The sequence below is a fragment of the Hemicordylus capensis genome, chromosome 1 (genome assembly GCF_027244095.1).
Source record: "Hemicordylus capensis ecotype Gifberg chromosome 1, rHemCap1.1.pri, whole genome shotgun sequence".
NCBI lineage: Eukaryota > Metazoa > Chordata > Lepidosauria > Squamata > Cordylidae > Hemicordylus > Hemicordylus capensis.
In genome coordinates this window covers 337,139,174-337,157,957 of record NC_069657.1, presented here as the reverse complement: position 1 = coordinate 337,157,957, position 18,784 = coordinate 337,139,174, and the positions used below count along the sequence as shown (strand labels likewise).

The following is an 18,784-nucleotide window of genomic DNA, read 5'->3' as shown; positions in this document are numbered from 1 at the left end:
TGGCTTTGGGATGTTTAGACTAGTAAAAGTCAGACCTTTGTTTAGTCAGACCTTGCATTAGAATTTCTATTCCTTTTGTGTGTGTGTTTTGTATACCCCTGATGCAGTTTGAGTATTGTTTACCTGCAATCTAATTAAAATAAGAAACACCTATGCCCAATCCTACATAAGGTGTTGCAAAGGACTCTATAAGCATTTAAATGTGCATTAAGATAACCTATTTTTGTTATCTTACTATGCTTAACTGTATCTAAGAAAGCTAGAAGCCTCAGACAGAAGTAGTCTGTAGTAAGCAAATAAAAATGGGTGGGTTCCCCCCGCCCCCCGTTCTTTTCTTTGTACAAGCCTCTCTGAGTTGGTTTTTAACTCAGAAAAAAAGGGGGCCGAAGGGGGATTTTCTCTGGTGCAATGAGAGCTTGGCCAAATTAGCAATATAACTCCATGTGCCGGCAGCAGGCCAAGGAGGACAAATGGGCGTACACACTTGCTTATTAGCAAGGAGAAAAAGGCAAATGGAAATCTTTGATCACTCCAATTTCCACTTAGAGTAGCCTGGAGGGGAGATCTGGTGGCAGCCTTTTGAACCTACCAATATTACAGAAAGTTTTTAGGAGAAGCCTAGTCATGCAGCTTAGCAGGAATGATTCAGCATTTCTTTCCCTCATGTGAGCTTGCTCTGAGAAAAAGGCTTTAATCTGCTACACATGGGCATACAAGTGCCTTGCCACCAAGAAATACAACCCAAACAGTATCAGCCTCATCCCACCACAGATCAACAGACTGCAACTGTGTTGCAATTACAAAGCATGTGGAGCAGATAGCATTAAAGTGAGCCAAGCTACAGACAACAGGTAAAATAGCATATGCATTACTGTATACTAGCCGGGTTGGGCGCACAGCATCTGCGCCTCTAGTTCACTGCAAGCCCCCCCCCGCCCACCACTGCCACCATTTCCCCCCGCCTGCCTACTACCATCCTTTCCCCCCGCCTACCTGCCGTCATTTTCTTCCTGCCCGGCCTCCACCACATTTTTCCACCCACTCACCCCTGCTGTTTCCTCTGCCTGCCCGCCATCCAGCCACCACCATTTTCTTTCCTTCTGCCCATCCCCGTCGCTATCCAGCAGCTGCTCGCGAACTCTTGCGAGAGCTGTCACACATGGGATTAGCGACAGGTACGCCTAAGAGAAATATATATATACTAGCTGGGCCGGGCACAGAGCACCTGCGCCTCTGGCCGCTGCCTTTTTCTCCTCCAACCCACTGGGCTTTCTGGCCGGCCGGCCGGCCCACTTCTCCCCCCACATGCTTCTTGCCCCACCCCGCAGTTTCTGGATGGCGACCTGGCCAGCTGACCTTTTTCTTCTCCGCCCACCCCTCAGCACTTTCTGGCTGGTGAGTTGGCCAGAAAGCTGGCCTGCCACCTCCTCCTGCCTGCCCATCAACTCTTGGCAGCCGACTCCTCCTCCTGCTGGATGGGCCAGGCTGGCCTGCTGCCTCCTCCTGCTCCCGCCGGAGGGGCTGGCCCGCCACCTGCTCCTCCTGGCAGCCGGCCTGGCCCACCACCACCTCCTCCGGCCACTGACTGGCATCCCTATTTTCTCCCCCATCTCCATTGCTGTGTATCTGCAGCTGCTCTCACGAGAGCTGCCACACACAGGCTTAGTGACAGGTACATCTAAGAGAAATAAATATATAGATGGTAAAAAAGTTTAGCCCATCTTGAAAGCATCAGTTGAGAAACTGAGACTGAAACTCATATCAAGGACAAGTGATAAATCCATGGCAGAGAGCTCTAAATATATGCACAGAATATTATTATTTATTTTATTTAAAATATTTATATCCTGCTCCTCCAGTACGATACTGCTCAGGTTGGCTCACAACAGTAAAAGTAATATAACATTTATAGCAATAGCAATAGCAATAGCACTTACATTTCTATACCGCTCTATAGCCAGAGCTCTCTAAGCGGTTTACAATGATTTAGCAGATTGCCCCCAACATTCTGGGTACTCATTTTACCGACCTCGGAAGGATGGAAGGCTGAGTCAACCTTGAGCCCCTGGTCAGGATCGAACTTGTAACCTTCTGGTTTCAGGGTGGCAGTTTTACCACTGTGCCACCAGGGGCTCTTATTTAATAAGTAAAACAAACTCAATTGAAAACAAATGAATAAAAAGGTACATCAATTAATCATCATAAGAATTTAAAAACTCTAAACAGATGGGTTTTGAGATTTTTTTTTAAATTGATTAATTGATTAGAAATCCCTAAAGGGAGGGAGTGTGGTGAAGTTCTTCTGGGAGGGCATTCCATAGCCAAGGTGCCACAACTGAGAAAGCCCTGACAGATTTGTATAAGTGAACGCGGTCCAACAGATACCTCAGCCACAAGCCGCGTAGGGCTTTAAAAGATCAAGATCAGCACTGATATAAAATCTATACTTATCTATAGTGTATATAAAGAATATAATAGTGAGCCAAGTCACAAAATGACATATCAAGGATATGCATATGCATTATATGATTGGGAAATTAAGCATAAACACATGCTTAAAAAGTGAAAGTGACACACACACAAGATCCCTTTAGGTTTTCCCTAATAACAAAGATTCTAGGACCAGACTGAGGCACAAACCCACACAGTTCATTCTCTGTTACATACAGAAAGGGGACATGCCTGTCCCTGCGGGTTGAGCAGTGTGCTATTCCATGGCTGCTACTCCTCTTCCTCATCCTGACTAGTGCTGTATCAGGTTAAGCAAGGAAATACATACTGGGACAAAAATTTGTTTAATCTTTTCGCTAAACAGGAAGTAAAGATCTTGATTAAGCAAGGCAATAGGTCTATAGGATTCCACTAACTCCTTATCTTTGTTAAGTCAGAGCTGTAAGACCATCCGGGTGTGGAGATTTATCCCATACTAGTTTCAATGGGCCTTAGTCACAATTAGTTTTAGCTGGGTTTGGACTACTGTCTGCATTTAGAAATCTCAGCTCATTAGTCCAGGTTACAATGGATGATAGTTCTTCTCGTGTTCAAATGTGGCATGAGTACGGGCAGAGCTATGCTCATTCCTTGATCCTCTACAAATGCATAATTTGAAACATAACTATGTGTTATAAGAATTGCATCTTATAACTCAGCTCTTCAAGAGAGATCCACACCCAGTTTACACAATGGCACCAATCCAGGTAAAATTTTAAATTTTTCAGTGTTGTAGTGCTGCATCTCCCACTCTCCCCTTTTCAACTCCCAACTTAAAATCCACTTCTCCCTGAAAGCCTGTGTCTCATCCCTGTAGTCCACATCCCTAACTAAAACAAAGCCTAAGTGCATTTGTTTCCATTCAGCCCTTATAATATTTTACTAATGGTCAAAAAGGTATCTTTTAAAGTGGTGTCTCTCTTATATTATTTAGCAGGGGGAGAGCAAATGCCATTTGGGACAGGGAACTATTTTCTCATTCCTTTTGCTATGTAAGCCACGTTAGGAACTTTTGTTGTTGTTGTTGAAAAGTGGTATATAAAACATTGATATTAATAGGAATAATACTGTAGCAAAAGGATAATACACCAGGCCTTAGCTAACAAATAGAATACAGTATAAGAGACAATGTAATTCATTAGTTGCTCTGAAACCAATACCACTGTTTCAAAAGAAGCAGCCAAGGAGGCACTTACTGTGGAAGTATATACCCAGCTCAATTAAAAAAATAAATAAATCAAATTTCAAATGCAAGTTACAAAAGCACAAGATGAGATTTCAAGCTACATTCCAAAGCATGAAACAAAACGTTCTTTAAAGCAGTGAGTGGCTTTAAAACACAGAGTATCAGTTCACACAAGGCAAAAGAAAACAAAAGGTTACTTTCACACTTTACAGTGCTGGCTGTCAAGGGGTCCAATAGTTGGATTTCCAGGTTGGGGGATGATTCTGTGACAGGGTAGGCTCAGTATGGAAAGAGGTGAATAAGATGGAAGGTGGGGAGCATAGTTCTATCTGCAAAACTTCAAAGCAAATGCAACCCTTGATCACTATGATAGACTATCTGCCTCCCCCCTACTCCAATGCCACCATTTCCTTAGGGTCCCACTTGCGGTGCCTGCTAAAGCATTTTGCATAATTAGGTTCTTTGGTTGACATCCTCATGAACAGTGCATGCATTCAGTGAGGAGGGGAACCCACCATGTGCACCATTAACAGCCCTGCTTCTGGATTGCAGATGCTCATGCGGGTGGGAGGGTGGTTTTTGACAGCCCCCCCCCCCGGAAATGTTCTGTTTGACCAGGAATATCCCTTATAGCAGTGTTTCCCAACTGCCAGTCTGCGGACCGGTGCCGGTCCGCAAGGCATTGGGTACCGATCCGTGAGGCATCACTAATAAAAATCACCCCCCGCAACCATTTCAGACTGGCAGGAGCTGCCGCCATTTGCTCTCCAAAGCTCATTTTCAGGCAGCCCTCACTGCTGGATAATGTTCATTTCGAGGAAGCGAAATGAACATTATCCAGCAGCAAGGGCTGCCTGCAGTGTTCCCGCTAACAGGGATTCCCAGATGTTGTTGACTACAACTCCCAGAATCCCCAACTGCAATGGCTTTTGCTTGGGCATTCTGGGAGTTGCAGTCAACATCCGGGAATCCCTGTTAGAGGGAACACTGGCTGCCTGCCTAGGAATGAGCTCTGGAGAGCTCGCCTGGGCTCCATGGACCGTAGGCCCTGCCTCCTTTGCGCATCATATCACTGGGGGAAGGGGTGGCAGCGAGGGGGGGGCAAGCCCTTTACTAACATCTGGTCTGGAAAACTGCACATGAAGAATGTACAGGTCCATAACTATAAAATCACTGAGAAACACTGCCTTATAGTCATGCAGCATCCCCAGGAACTTATTTCTGGCTTACAGAATGCACTTACAGAGGAAAAGGTTTGTTTTTTTGTTTGTTTTTTGCAAAATTAACCTCCCATACATGTAAGCATCTGCACTTTGGAAGCAGGGCTGCTAGCAGTGAATGTGTGGGTTTAGAGCCTACTTTCCTTAAGGAAAATAAGCTTATGAGATCATCCGATATTCTGTGTGTATGTGTGTGAGACACTATCAACTTTGCAATGCCTGGACTAATTTGAACCAAATTGGGTAGAGTTTTAGGGACACATAGGGACACCTCAATGGCATTGTTTGTGATGTCACAATTCAAGATGGTGCATGTATGGTCATTTGAGGCACAAGTAGGCTAACTTATTGTGAATTGTCTAACCGATCTGAACCAAATTTGGTACAGTTGTAGTGAGTGTCACAAAGGAAGATCTCAGTGGCATAGTTTGTGATGTCATCCACCCCAATTCAAGATGGCAGATGCACGAGCATTTGAGGTGCAAGTGGGCTAACTTGTGAACCACCTAACCAACACAAACCAAATCTATAGGCACACATAGAGATGGCTTAATGGTGTAATCTGTAATGTTGTCATCCACCCCAATTCAAGATGGCGGATACATGAATGTTTGAGGCACAAGTAGGCTAACTTGTGAGGATGGTAATTATCAATTAAGATTATAGTGAAAGTAAAAGTAGGCAGATTAATTCTTGCCAGAACAACTTGAATGTTTGGTGTTGGGGTTTTTTTTGGGGGGGGGTTGGCCATGTAACAGAGTATTCAACCATGTAACAGCAGGATTTTCTTTGAAGATGTTAAGTGCAACAGATTTTAAATTACTAGAGTTAGGTCAGAACATTTCACAAGGCCCCATACTGTCTCCAATGCTCTTTAACATCTACATGAAACCACTAGGAGAGGTCATCCAGAGATTTAGTGTAACATGGGTATTAACATTAAGGATAAGTTTAAACATACATTATGTTAAGTTCAAGGACATTTAGTTGGAAGTAAGGCCACTAAGTTCAATGCAATTTAATTCATACTAAATATGCTCAAGCAGAGAAGAAGCAGTACACTAAATTCAAAGCAAAAGCATAACAGAGTAAGTTGCTCATATATTTACCAGACAGCAAACTTCCTGTGTTCCCAATGCTTTGCCAATGCTATGACACACAACAAGAAGCAATGGAAATATGCTATGAAAATGTAACAAAAAGGAGGAAACCCACTCATGCTTAATGTGCCTAGCAGAAAGCCATGCAGGCCGCATTACCATGCGGATCAGGAATGCATGGGTTAGATATGCTCTAACCGCAATTCTTTATAGTCAGTGTATTTGCAAGCACCTCCACCAACTGGTGGAAGACCTCACAATAGCAGTTTCTAAGGAAAACATAGGTACAGACTTTCAAATATACCTGCTACTTTAAAAGAAAATAATAATAAAAGGTAACCAAAGCTTCCTACCCTTTAACTTGCTTATTTTTCATAGAAACTGGCCATTTAAAACAAACAGATTTTTTTTTGCAGTAAAAACAAAGGTAAAAATCTACCAACTAGGCTGAGCCGCCATCCTTTCCATGTAATCTTTGGCCATGTTGATGGCTTCCATATTCTCTGGATACAGTAAGCAGAACATTGCCAGGGCACCTAGGTTGTTGCCATAGATTTCATTCCACCGAGCACTGAAGTCCTTGGGGTCCCAGGGAGGAAGGTACTCCAAGGGATTCGACAGCATGGTCTCTACAGCCTCAACCAACCGAGCTGCAATGTGCTGATGTGTAGTAGCTGCCTTGAACTGCAAATCCTGTATCTCTCCTCTGGAAAAGTAGAGCATGGGGTAGCTGTTGTAGTTGGCATTGACAAAAGGAACGACTGTGCTTGGGTGGTCGCCGGTACTGTATACCAGTACAAAGCAAATCACATGTATGAAAAACACACTGGGAGCCCCCCGTGTGTGAGTCCTCATTGTGGCATCAGAGCTCCAGGTCTCAATGGCAGCAGGACCATCTTTGAAGGAGCCTAAAGAGCAAAGGAGAGTGAAAGGGTGATTAATCCCAAGTCAGAGAAACAATGCTTGGAATAACTGATGGGTTATGTAGAACGGCGAAGGCATAACTCATTATTTTTGTACAGATTCTTACAGCATTTAAATCTTTGAACTGACTACACATTTTCAAAACACAAATGAAAACTAGAGGCATTTTTTTAAAAATGAATGATTAGGTCTTTACAATGAGTAAATCACCACCTAATATCATTAAGTCAGATCCTATATGCCATTCTTTGTGCTTCCATGCTAATTGCAAAAACTCCTAAAGTACACGGAAAAGAAATCTAAGAAAAAGGTAATCTTAAATAGCAAGGGGAAAAAATGGTATGCAATCCTATGGTTCCAGCATTCTGGACAACTGCTATACCACGACTGATGTCAGTGAAATGTAATTACTTGTTCAACCACAAGCAGAGTCAAAAACCAGCAATAGCTGCAGGCATAAGACTGCTACTACTATGGATATGTATATACCACTCTTCAACCAAAGTTCTCCAAGTGGTTTACATAGAAAGACAGACAATACATAAATAAGATAGTCCCCTCTCTCCAAAGGGCTCACAATCTAAAAGGAAAGATAAGATAAACACCAGCAACAGACACTCGAGGGATGCTGTGCTGGGGTTGGATAGGGCCAGTTGCTCTCCCCATGCTAAATATAAGAGAATCACTACTTTAATGGGTGTCTCTTTGCTCAGTGAGCAGGGGTCAATGACCATATGGGATAGTGATAATAGCAACATGTGTAGAAGCCATCAATCAACCCAGTGCACACATACCTCCATAACGTGTGCGTATAAAACACACTCAGAGGCAGTCAGAAAGAAATTACAGAATCTCCCACTGTAGGTAGGAGGTCTGTATGGAGAATCCAGAAACATCCTAGGAAGGATCAGATCCCACTGTGGAAGAAATACATGCACTCATCCAAATTTATAACTGCACAGCATTTTGTACTGCTGTCTTTTTGAGAAACAGCAGCATTTTGCAGGGAAGAAGGCTGGGGCCACATGAACGCAAAGTTCCCAAAGCGGTTTACATAACAAACAAACAAACAAACAAACAAGGCTCCCTGTCCCCAAAAGGCTCACAATCTATAAAAGAACATAAGACAGACACCAGCAACAGTCACTGGAGGGATGCTGTGCTGGGGATGGATAGGGCCAATTGCTCTCCCCCTGCTAAATAAAGAGAATCACCACTTTTAAAAGGTGCCTCTTCGCTCAGTTAGCAGGGAAGAATGGAAACCACAAAAGCAAACTTGCAGAAGACAGCATTGTGAGCTGCCCTCAGTCTGGCCTGGCAGATTACTGGACAATGAAAGAGGATTCAAGGTTTGGGTTTTTGAGTTCCACCCCTGGAGATATGAACGTAGTGTCCATAAAGCGCTACTAGCAACAAAAAGATGTTAAAAAGTGACAGTCACCAGAAATAGGATTCAGACCTCCTGCTCCACAGAAAGATTCTAACAATAAAATCATAGGATAAAACAACATTTAACATGGGGACTTTGTGCTCTCCCACGGGCCAAGATAATTTAATTCTCACCTTATAGCCCATTACCAAAGGTGCCCTATGTAGAGCCACACTTTAGTCAAAAACCACAGGCTTAGCACACAATAAGTCCCTGCTTCAATCCCTAGCTATGGTCTCCCAGGGGAAAAGGCTGGGAACACATACAAAAATGTGATAGTTCAGTGTGAAAGCCAATCTGAACCAGAGGCCCATCAACCAGTTGTCTCACTTAGCTGAGTTCAAGGCATGGGAGTTTGGAACATCTCTGTTCCTGTTCATGTTGAATGGCTTCTGGCTGTCTTGGGGGAGTGTTTTATATGAATGTTATTCATGTAACTGTGTTTCCTCCTTTACATGAACAACATTATGTCATTTCTGGGGCCCAACATATGAGTGAGATTGTACTCACTTTCACTTCACCTCCAGCAGCACACATCCAAATTAACCTAGTTTTCCCCGCCTGGTCTGGTGGAATTCTGCTGGTGTAGGAAGCATGCTTTTAGCTGCCTCCCACCAGTTCAGGCCAGCATAATTCCCCCACTGACATAGCATTGTGCTTCATTGCTCTGTGTGTGTGTGTGTGGGGGGCAGTTGGCAGTGATCCTAAACTGCCAGCTACAGGTAACTCAAGAATACAACCACTTTGTGATTTCTAAAATCCCTTGATTTGAGAGTGCTGATGGAAGTTCCAATATACAGAAAGATCTAACTAATTAGGTACAACTACATACTGGCTTAAAAGCCAGTATTTACTTTCCAACAATCAGAATAATTAGAGCACCCTAATGTAAAACGTTTCTTAATGTGCTTGCACAGAGAGGAGGAGTGGAAGGGAGCGGAGGAAAGAGAGAGGTTGTTAACATCAGCCAAAACTGTGTATGCCGGATTGGCTGGTGTTCAAAGTTGTGGAGTAAAGGATTTGGAATGTTGGAGGTTTGTATTGGGGTCATTTAAAGCTGCGTATAAAGCCTCCAGTTGTGACACGTCTTCATTAAGAGGAGGGGGAAAGAGACAGCAAAGTTGAATCCTGGAAATGTACTTGAAATAACTGGCCTTTAGGGCATGTGTGCTTTTCCCTATTAAGTAAAAAGAACTGTTCCATTTTGCATATGGAAATTTACAGCCTGCCACTTGAAAAAGCTGAATGTTAAATAAAAACGTATATTTTCCCAACAACACGCCTGTTTTAAGGGGGCTGAATATGGCAAATTCTGATATATTGAGATACACACACACACACACACACACACACACACACACCATTTAAACAGTGTTGTTACTTCCCCCACCCCTTCAAAATTGCTAACCATCTTGCTCTGGGTCTTAGATAAAATAGACTCGGATACCCCAGAGGAAAGTCAGAAAATTCCTGAAATTCTCAGGAGGGGAAAGGTTAGAGAAAGCAAGGGCAAGAGAGATGGATTTATGTAAATAATGAACAGTAGTTTCCAATTATTAAAACCAGAAGTAGGCCAAGGGCAAAAAAAATAAATCACCTAAATCTTAATACACAATGATATTTTTCCTGAGGAAAAGCTGTTTCATAAGATTTAAAAATGAGGCGGGGGTGGGGAGCAAGTAAGGAGCTAAAACAAACAATAACCACACAGAGGGAACATTTTCCAGACTGGGAAGCCAAATATTAGATTAATAAATTAATGTCTGGGTACAGAGGTAATGATTCAAGCAAGGAACTTAGACACCACAAAAGTCAAAGGACTGCTTATGAAGTTATTTCCATACTTATTTGGCTGTTGAATCAGAATAACCTGATCCCATGATGCAAACCAGTGACAGCAGTTCTGTTACTGCTATACAATATATAGAATATACCTTAAGCTGGCTGGCTGCTATGTTGAATATAGTTATGTTGAATGTATTCCAATTTAGTTAAAGTGATAGGCTCTGCTAAGATCTCTTGATCTTAGATCAATGATCTCTTCAATCATTATCTTGACTGTTTGCAAAATATTACCTCAACACTGAATGGCCAGGTTGGATCAGTGGCAGCCAACAGGATCTACTGACTCATCTTCCTCTCCTTCCCTGCCCCACAAAAGGCCCTTGTATTTCAGCGAGTTGTGGAACATGAACTGGAGCAGCTGTGGTGGTTGCTTCTTTATCAGTGAAAGGATGGATGTTTGGGCTGGATCAAGAGGAAGGTTCCCCATTCCTCTACTGTAGTAGGTAGTGCCAATGCTGGATGCTGTGTGCCAGTGCCACTGTTGTTCAATATACTGATCGATGCAATGCATTCTGGGAAATCTAATCACTTTGTAGGGACTATTCGGGGGAAATACAGCATGTATGAACTCCATAAATTAATTCCAGGCATTCCAATTTGAAATGGTTAGTCAGTCAGTAATTGTTAACTCAACACTCCAGTTTAAAACCACACTTAGTTTTTTTAAAATTATGGAATGTATGTTCTGATATTCAACGTAGGGTCTCTCAGAGGAGTTAACAAATCACAGTTAATGCAATGAGCACAATATACACATCTAAACATTCTTTCCTGATATAAAATATAAATATCCTCCTCAGAGGAAAGAGTTAATGCCTAACAGAGTAGTATGTATGTAGAGTATCAAGTTTACAGTGTAGCAGTTCTTTAAAGCCCCCCTTTCAATTCTCAAAACCATTCCTGTCCACATGTTCGTTAACACAGTTTGGGGAGGGGACACACATGAGAAAACATTTTCTGCTTTTAGAATAAGTGAAAAATATTTTTTTCATGATAATTTCTGGCAATCATAAAAGAAAATGTAAAGATAAACAGCTTTTGAAGGAGAACAAGTGAGTTCGTACTTTTCCCCACCAGAAGGATCAACTTTACAGCCTCTTCCATAATGAATCAAGAGCACTCTTGAAACAGAAAGCACAGAAGACAGACAAGATGATTTTCTACACTTATTACTTTTGTAACAAAATAAGAGTTCCTTGTAACTATCCAATTCAAGAACAGGAACAGTGTTAAAGTTATGAACTATAAAGTCAACTTGACTGAAAAGAAAAGTTACTCCTTACTGATGCTTCAAATATATAATTAAGGCAGTATTAAACACTTTAATCTGTCTAAAGATGTGGAAAAAATGAAAAAGGATAAAGATTTTAAAGTCAAATTGCTTTAAAAGTAGGCCTGATCATTCATCTCTTCTAGAACAGAAGAATTCTAGAATGCTTCCTTCTTTCTATTCATTCATTCAGTTTCTATACTGCCCTTCCAAAATTGGTTCAGGGAGGTTCACAGATAAAACAAAACAGTTAAAATCAATCCACAATTAAAACAAAGTTTTTAAAATACCATAAAACAGCAGTTAAACAATAAAAACGTGAAAAGTCAGCCTGAATAAAGGAGATTTTGTCCACAAATAACCCACTAAAAGCGTAACAGCAGATTGCCTCCAGGAACTGATTTGAAGCAGAAGGAGCAAAAATTATACTCCTCATGACCTGGGATTGCTTTGCCAAACGTGAGCCTGTGGCCGCAATGCGTGCTGACCAAAATCTCTTTCTTGCCGCACGCACCGCCACCGCATAAGCCTTCAAATGGGTCCTATGCTTCATCCTGTCAGATTCAAGCAGAGTTCTCTTCCACTTGTGTTCCAGTCGCCTACCCAGCCGCTTCAGCGCTTGCAGCTCCTCAGTATACCAGGGGCCATTTTTGAAGCAGGTCTGGAGGGACTCTTAGGAGCAATAATGCCTACTGCCTTGGTAAGTTCCTTATTCCAGGTTCCCAAGAGGGCAGAGACAGAATCAGCAGTCGCACCAACTTCAAAAACCTCCAAGGCCTTTTGGAAACCTACTGGGTCCTGCAGCCTTTTTGGGCAGACCATCCTAATAGGTCCACCACCCCTGCAGGGGTGGGTTGTGGCTGTAATACCAACCTTAACCAGGTAGTGGTCCATCCATGACAATGGGGAAACCACTGGATCCCCCACCCATGGAACACCCCCCTGATCCAAACAGAAGACGAAATTGAGTGTGTGGCCGGCAACATGAGTGGGTTCAGAAACTAATTGAGATAGGCCCATAGTTGTCATGGCTGCTATGAACTCCTGAGCCACACCAGACAAGCCAGCCCCAAAGTGGATACTGAAGTCTCCCAGCACCAGAAGCCTATGAGACTCCAACACCAAATCCGCGACCAGCTCCGTCAGCTCAGTTAGTTGGCCAGTGGGGTGAATGGTGCACCAACAGAATCCCCAATCTATCCCTAGTTCCCAGCTTCGGAAATACACACTCAATATAAGTCAACTGTCTCACAGGGGCCCTGATAAGGGAGATGGTATTCTTGTGGACCACAATCACTCTATGCCCCCACCCACTTCCCCTAACCTGCTACACAACAGAATAACCTGGAGGGAGAAGCTGAGCCTATCCTGGACCGCTCACCTCCCACAACCAGGTCTCAGTTATACATGCCAGGTCAACTCCCTCATCCACGATCAAATCATGGACAATTTCGGTCTTATTCTGAACTGACCTGGCATTACAGAGCAGCAAGGCCAAGCTCTGTGCATAGTTGGAGCTGCTCCCTGAGAGTTGACAAAGCAGTAGGAAGTGGAAACAGTTACTAAATTACTAGTTTCCCTTCCCCTGTAATGGCCAGCTGCTCTGCCAGTGCCAATTCTTCTATTCCCCACCACTACAGCAATAGCCACCCCAGAACTGCTGGACGCACCCCCTGCACCATCCCACTCAAGAGAGCCCAAGCACATATCTGCAAACAGGCCTGGCACAACTCAGTACAATAAAAACAACCCTCTAGCCCAAATCTCCACCCACCCATGACATAACCTCCCCCCAGTCCTCGGTCCCCTTTGGGGACCACCTACAGGCAGGCCGCTGGCCATGCCATCAGTCACACCTCAGGTGTGCCTTCAGAGAAGTATAAGCTTCTAGCTGTCCATGAGAGGAGCCCCTCCTGTCCATGAGAGGAGCCCCTCCTGTCCATGAGAGTTAGCTGATGGACAGTTAGCTGTCCAGTAGCCCCTCCTGCCATAGGTTAGCAACAGGTATTAAATGTCAGGCACTCTTGAAGGCAGCAGCTGGAACTCAGCTGCTAGAATGACATAGCAAGCTGGCAGGCAACACCTCGTCTGGGCTGAAGGGTAGAAACACAGCCCAGAGGGGGCCAGGTGTTCAAGTCCGGGCAAGGCGGGGGTGTGTGGCAAAGTCAAGCCCTCTAACCTGCTCTATATGTTCAAGAGGAAATGGTTAAGTTTCTTTCCAAAACCAATTTGATAAGAGAAGAAATGTAGCATTGCAAAGGTCTAATCAAACTCCTTTGATAAACTATTCCTCAGGCTTAAAACTGGAACAAACCAGAACAAACTGCATACTGAATTTTTCAGCAGTTTTCTTTTCCAAGGAAGAAAACAAGTGCAATTCATGCGCATACTGGATCTTGCTTTTCAGCAACTCTGCTCACCAACCCTCCTAACTACCTTTCAAAAATTTATAGGGACAAGCAGAGCAGCTAAGAGGCAAACATGTGCACCTGTCCACCCCACTTCAGCATGTATTTCCCTGCTTAGGCCACTCCCAGATCACCAGTGGCAACTGCCATCATGTTGCAATGTGTTCCTCTGATGGGGCATCATTTAGATAGCCACCACCGTTCCTCATAATGCAAGTGTAGTCAACCTTTCTCACTCCAGCTGTTTTTGAACTACAACTTCCATCATCCCCGGCCACTGTAAATTGTGGCTGGGGATGATGGGAGTTGAAGTTCAGCAACAACTGGAGTGCCAAAGGTGGCCTACTCCTGTCATAATGCATGAGAATCCCATCACCAAAATAATAATGGGAATGGAAAAAATATTGTGCAACTGGGCACTCTGCATTATTGTTTAGCCTAAGGACTTCCATAAATCTGTTTCCTTTCCTCCCCTAAAGAGCAGTGCAATCTTGCTTCAGTTTTTTTTTTAAAGATCACCAGTCTCTCAACGAAGGGCAACTTTGAGTTAGCAATAAGCACTGGGCAGAGGCTCGGTAACAATAATGCCAACAAATCTGAAAACTGTTTCATAGGCCATTGCCAAGGATGCATCAAGACAGTGGTCTTGAATATGGAAAGCTATGAATTCAGAGTACATCTGCTCTTTTCCCAGCGATGCCTACAGTCATTGCCAACCTGCCCCAAGCCATGTTTCAATGTTATGCAAACTGAGGATGAAGTACTGGTGTACAGAATCCCTGCGAATACACTTGAAAGTCACACCCACCATGAAGTGGGTGAAACCCACACCCCCTGCTCTCCATGGTTACAGTGTTTGTCTGCAGAGAGAAATTGCAACTTGTGGAAAGGTCCTCCCAATGACCAGAGTTGCACTCCTGTGATATATTTATTTATTTAATATATTTATACCCTGCTCCTCCAGTACTGTACACTACTGCTCAAGGTGGCTCACAACAATAAAACAGATACAGTATACAATAAAAGTAATACAATTAACCAAATTAAGTAAACAAGTTAAAAGTCAGGTTAAAAACCACAATCAGTCTTAAGTTCAAATTAAAAGTTATTTTAAAAGCTAAAAACTAAAGAGTCTACCAGTGAAAAAGATTAACTTTCAAGTTAAAAAGGGCTGCTGAACCTGAACCAGAACAGAAGCCACATTTTTAATAGTCTGACTCCCTTTTAATAGCCCAACACTGAGCTTTACTACAATTCGCTACATAATACAAGCCTAATTGTTGCATATCTTCAAAATACTGTTTACTTCTGCTTAGCAAACCCTTACAAAACGTGCTGATCAAACAATTCTCAATAAGCCTCTGTGTTACAGGATTTCCCACGTTTCTTTCATTGCTATGAAATTACATCCATGACAGTCCACAGCAAATCACTTAAGATTATCTTATTACTTTAATTGTTAAAGACATTCCTTTGATCACACTGAACAAGGCCACTTGCCTTTCCTTGAATAATGTGATCTCCCCCACCCTTCCAATCTCGATTTCAATTATTTTCTGATAGTTTTCTTTAGTAGTGAAAACATCTGAGTTGTACATATAATAAAATATTCCATATGCTCACCTGATATTGAATTTCCCTGCATCTACATTTGTCAGGAAAAAAGGCATAATTCCACAATGTATCAAATACTTCAATGAAAACTGTGACTAAACACAAATAGCTAAAGCAAACAATGTTCAGTCACTATAAAAAAGATTTACTCACTGTGATAGACGGCAACAGAAATGCTTTCTAGTCTATTCTATGAGGTTAGTCTGGTCCAAGCTGCACTGTGCTCATCCAATTAAACAGAAAAGTGTAAACAATAAGTTAACCTTTTGTATTACTGATACTGTACCAGCTTTCAGAAATGTCTTTTCCTCGCAAAGTACTGCTATGTAGCAGGTCATAAATGATGTAAAATGTTTCCCCAGTAATTTCTAGATATTTGCCTGCCCTTCTAGATCTTTTCCTGCCCTTTTCAACAATTTAAACAAATATTTATAAGCACACATTTTGCAGCTTTCTCCTGTTTATGATTATGATAACAGCAGCTGTAAATTCTCCACATATTACTAGACCACAAACTCAGGAAGGCCACTCCCTGTTGTTTTTCTGAAATGTCTACTGCAGATTTCAACACAGAATAGTAGTCAGTGTCACTGATCATTGGGCAGCTGCACACGATCTGCCACAAATCTGGTGCCCGGGGAACCTTTGGTTCTTGGGGAGTGTAAGAACCCTGGCAGGCAAGCTACTACATTACTCAGATCCCACATCTGGAGAGGAGTACAGAAAGTGGGGACTTCAGTGATAGGGGACTTTGTACAAATGCCCAAGTACCACAAGGAACAACAATAAATGAAATGCTTTTGAATAATGCATTCCTATGACCCTGGAGGTTCCCATCCAAGGATTAACGCTCTTCAAGAACTTCAACTCCACTTGCAGGGATAAGGTTACGTATGAAAGGACACATGAGGGACAGAGTTTTGGTCTCAGATTTGGACCATTGTACCTCCTCCATCCCTGCCAGCTTCCCAGGGACCACAGATGGTGACTGTGCCTTTATAGAGTGCATGGCAGCAATAATGCAAAAGGTATAGCTTCACTAGGCATAAAGAAGCAATGATAAGGACAGCTACACTTGTTGCTTTTCTATCTGCTATGCAGCTTTCATGTTTCCAAGGACTTTGAGGAAACAACCAGATAGAAACTCAACTCCTCTGTTAAGTTGCTAAGCTCACTCCACAACCCATATTGTCAAAAAAAATGTGTTTTATTGTAAGCTGTGTCTTTATTCTACTAAAGGGTAAGCATGCATGGAACCAGAACCACCCCTTGTTTACTCTGGGTGTGTGCATCATGGGCAAGCAATAGAACCACATACAGTGGGTTCTCTGCCACACCAGGGCTGAAAGTGTGCATCCTGCAAGACTGATGGTGGGTCAGGGGTTGAATAATGAGGAACAACAGGACAATATCCAGATATTGGCAACCAGTCAAATGAACAGGTGGGGCATTTGGGGATTTCACAAAGAAAGCCAGGCAAAATGGAGCATGAAAGGGTCAAACAGTTACACATGGGAGATCACTGGTCTATTTGTCATGTCAGTCATTATGTCAGACAATCACACTACAGTATCTCAGATGTGTACTTATCTACCAAGCCCTTCTCCCTGGAAGAACATAGCCTGAAATCAAACCCAGGACCTCATGTATGCCAAGCTGACCTTCAGCTCCAACAGGACTGTTTTAGTACTGATCGCGGTGGTTGCTTCCATATGAGACTGAGGATGGGGGACTGGACAGAACAGCACATCATGTGCCTGGCCCCCAAGATGCTGCAAGGAACACACCATGAGTCTGACCGGAATTTTCTAGAATAGAAGACCTGAGTGCTAATCCCACTCTGTCTTCTTTAAGCTAAATTCATTGCTACTTTTAATATATCCAAGACAATGCTTTGTCTTGTGGAGGCCACATGTGCATTGCCCCAGGAGGAACTGAAACACTTATCTCCTGTTTCCTCTTGCATTTCCCTTTCCCACAGAGTTGCTGGACAGCTAATATGTTGCCTGATTTGAGCTTGCTTTTGTCGTTCCCATTCATGAGGCCCCCACTGCTCTGTTCTCTCCCACAAACAATAAGACAAGCCAATTGTGTGCAGAGCTATGGAATTTGTCTGCAACGAGACATTGTTCCCACAACACCTCCCTAAAACCTCTTCTAGAAAATCTCTGCATTTTCTACACAGGCCACTTACAACACCAGAGGCTTGTATAGTGGGAGGTAGTGTTGTCTTTCCAATGTGCTGGTTTGGTGAAGTCATTTGTTGATTGGTGTCTTTCATGTAAATGTAATGTGCACAATGCTGTAACTGAAGCAGAATTTAGGGGTACGATGTGAAGGTCTGCTGGTGCTGCTACATTAAACCTGGTTCCTGGAGCTATTATGTAGTTGCAAGATGTTTATTGCTGGATAGGCCTGTGTGTGATCAGAAAAGGGGCTTTTGACCCTTCCGAATATCAGTATCAGATTTCCAATTCGAAAGCTGAAAATTACCAGTAAAAATCCCCATATAAATATACGGGAATTTTTTTTTAAATCAGCCAAAAATTGGCTGGGCAGAGTGCAGAAACTTGGCACACATATATAGAGGAAGACAGCACAACTCCGGGTATTTAATTCTGAATAAATTTGGCCCATCCAATGATTTTTAATTATTTTTTGAAAGTAACCCTGAAATTGTACCTACATTCGAGAATCGCAGCAAAAAGTGATGTCACATCTGATAATCACAAAGGAAGTGACTGAAGATCCAAGAACCTACCACTTGCTTTTAAAGTGGTGAGTTAAAGATTAAATTAAAAATCAGCTAAATAAATCAAGAAATGCATGGGCAGGCGAGCAGACAAGTAGATAAATGGCAGAAGATGGCTTCCCCCCACCTCAGAGCTGCAATCAGGGTGGGGGGAGTGGACTCCATTTTTTATTTCCACTGCCATTTTCTGCTCTGATATGCCAATATTATTTCTGATATTCCCCCCCCCCCGCTATCCCCGCTACCATATCAGATAATTCCACTCTGATATAGCCTTCTAGAAATTGGGACATTTCTGAGATTGGAAATCTGAGATTGCATAAGCCTACTGCGGGATATGCATAGGATTGTAGCCAAGTTCAAAGGCTTTAGCCCTGGTGTAGCACCTGCTTATGCAGCAGGACCATCACCCTGCCCTTTTCTAGTTGATGTACACACAGCTACTCCCACTTGTTAGGTCTTTCTGTGAATGTCCAAAAGCAAAATCTGGGTTTTTTAAAAAGGTGACAAAGAAGCATTACACTATACAAGTTGCAGCTTAAACAA

The 18,784-nt window shown here is 42.8% G+C and overlaps 1 protein-coding gene across 6 annotated transcripts in view; it reads right to left on the bottom strand.

Annotated features, from left to right (window-relative positions):
• Nucleotides 1-18,784, bottom strand: part of DSE (dermatan sulfate epimerase) — a 48,076-nt gene that overhangs the window by 19,536 nt on the left and 9,756 nt on the right. For 5 of the 6 annotated variants that reach the window (XM_053264645.1, XM_053264855.1, XM_053264697.1 and 2 more), the window contains one exon: nucleotides 6,436-6,904. In XM_053264645.1, the coding sequence (XP_053120620.1) occupies nucleotides 6,436-6,851 (416 nt within the window). In that variant the 5' untranslated portion in view covers nucleotides 6,852-6,904. Of the gene's footprint in view, nucleotides 1-6,435; nucleotides 6,905-18,784 lie in introns of those variants that run through there. The other variant, XM_053265016.1, reaches the window with a different exon arrangement.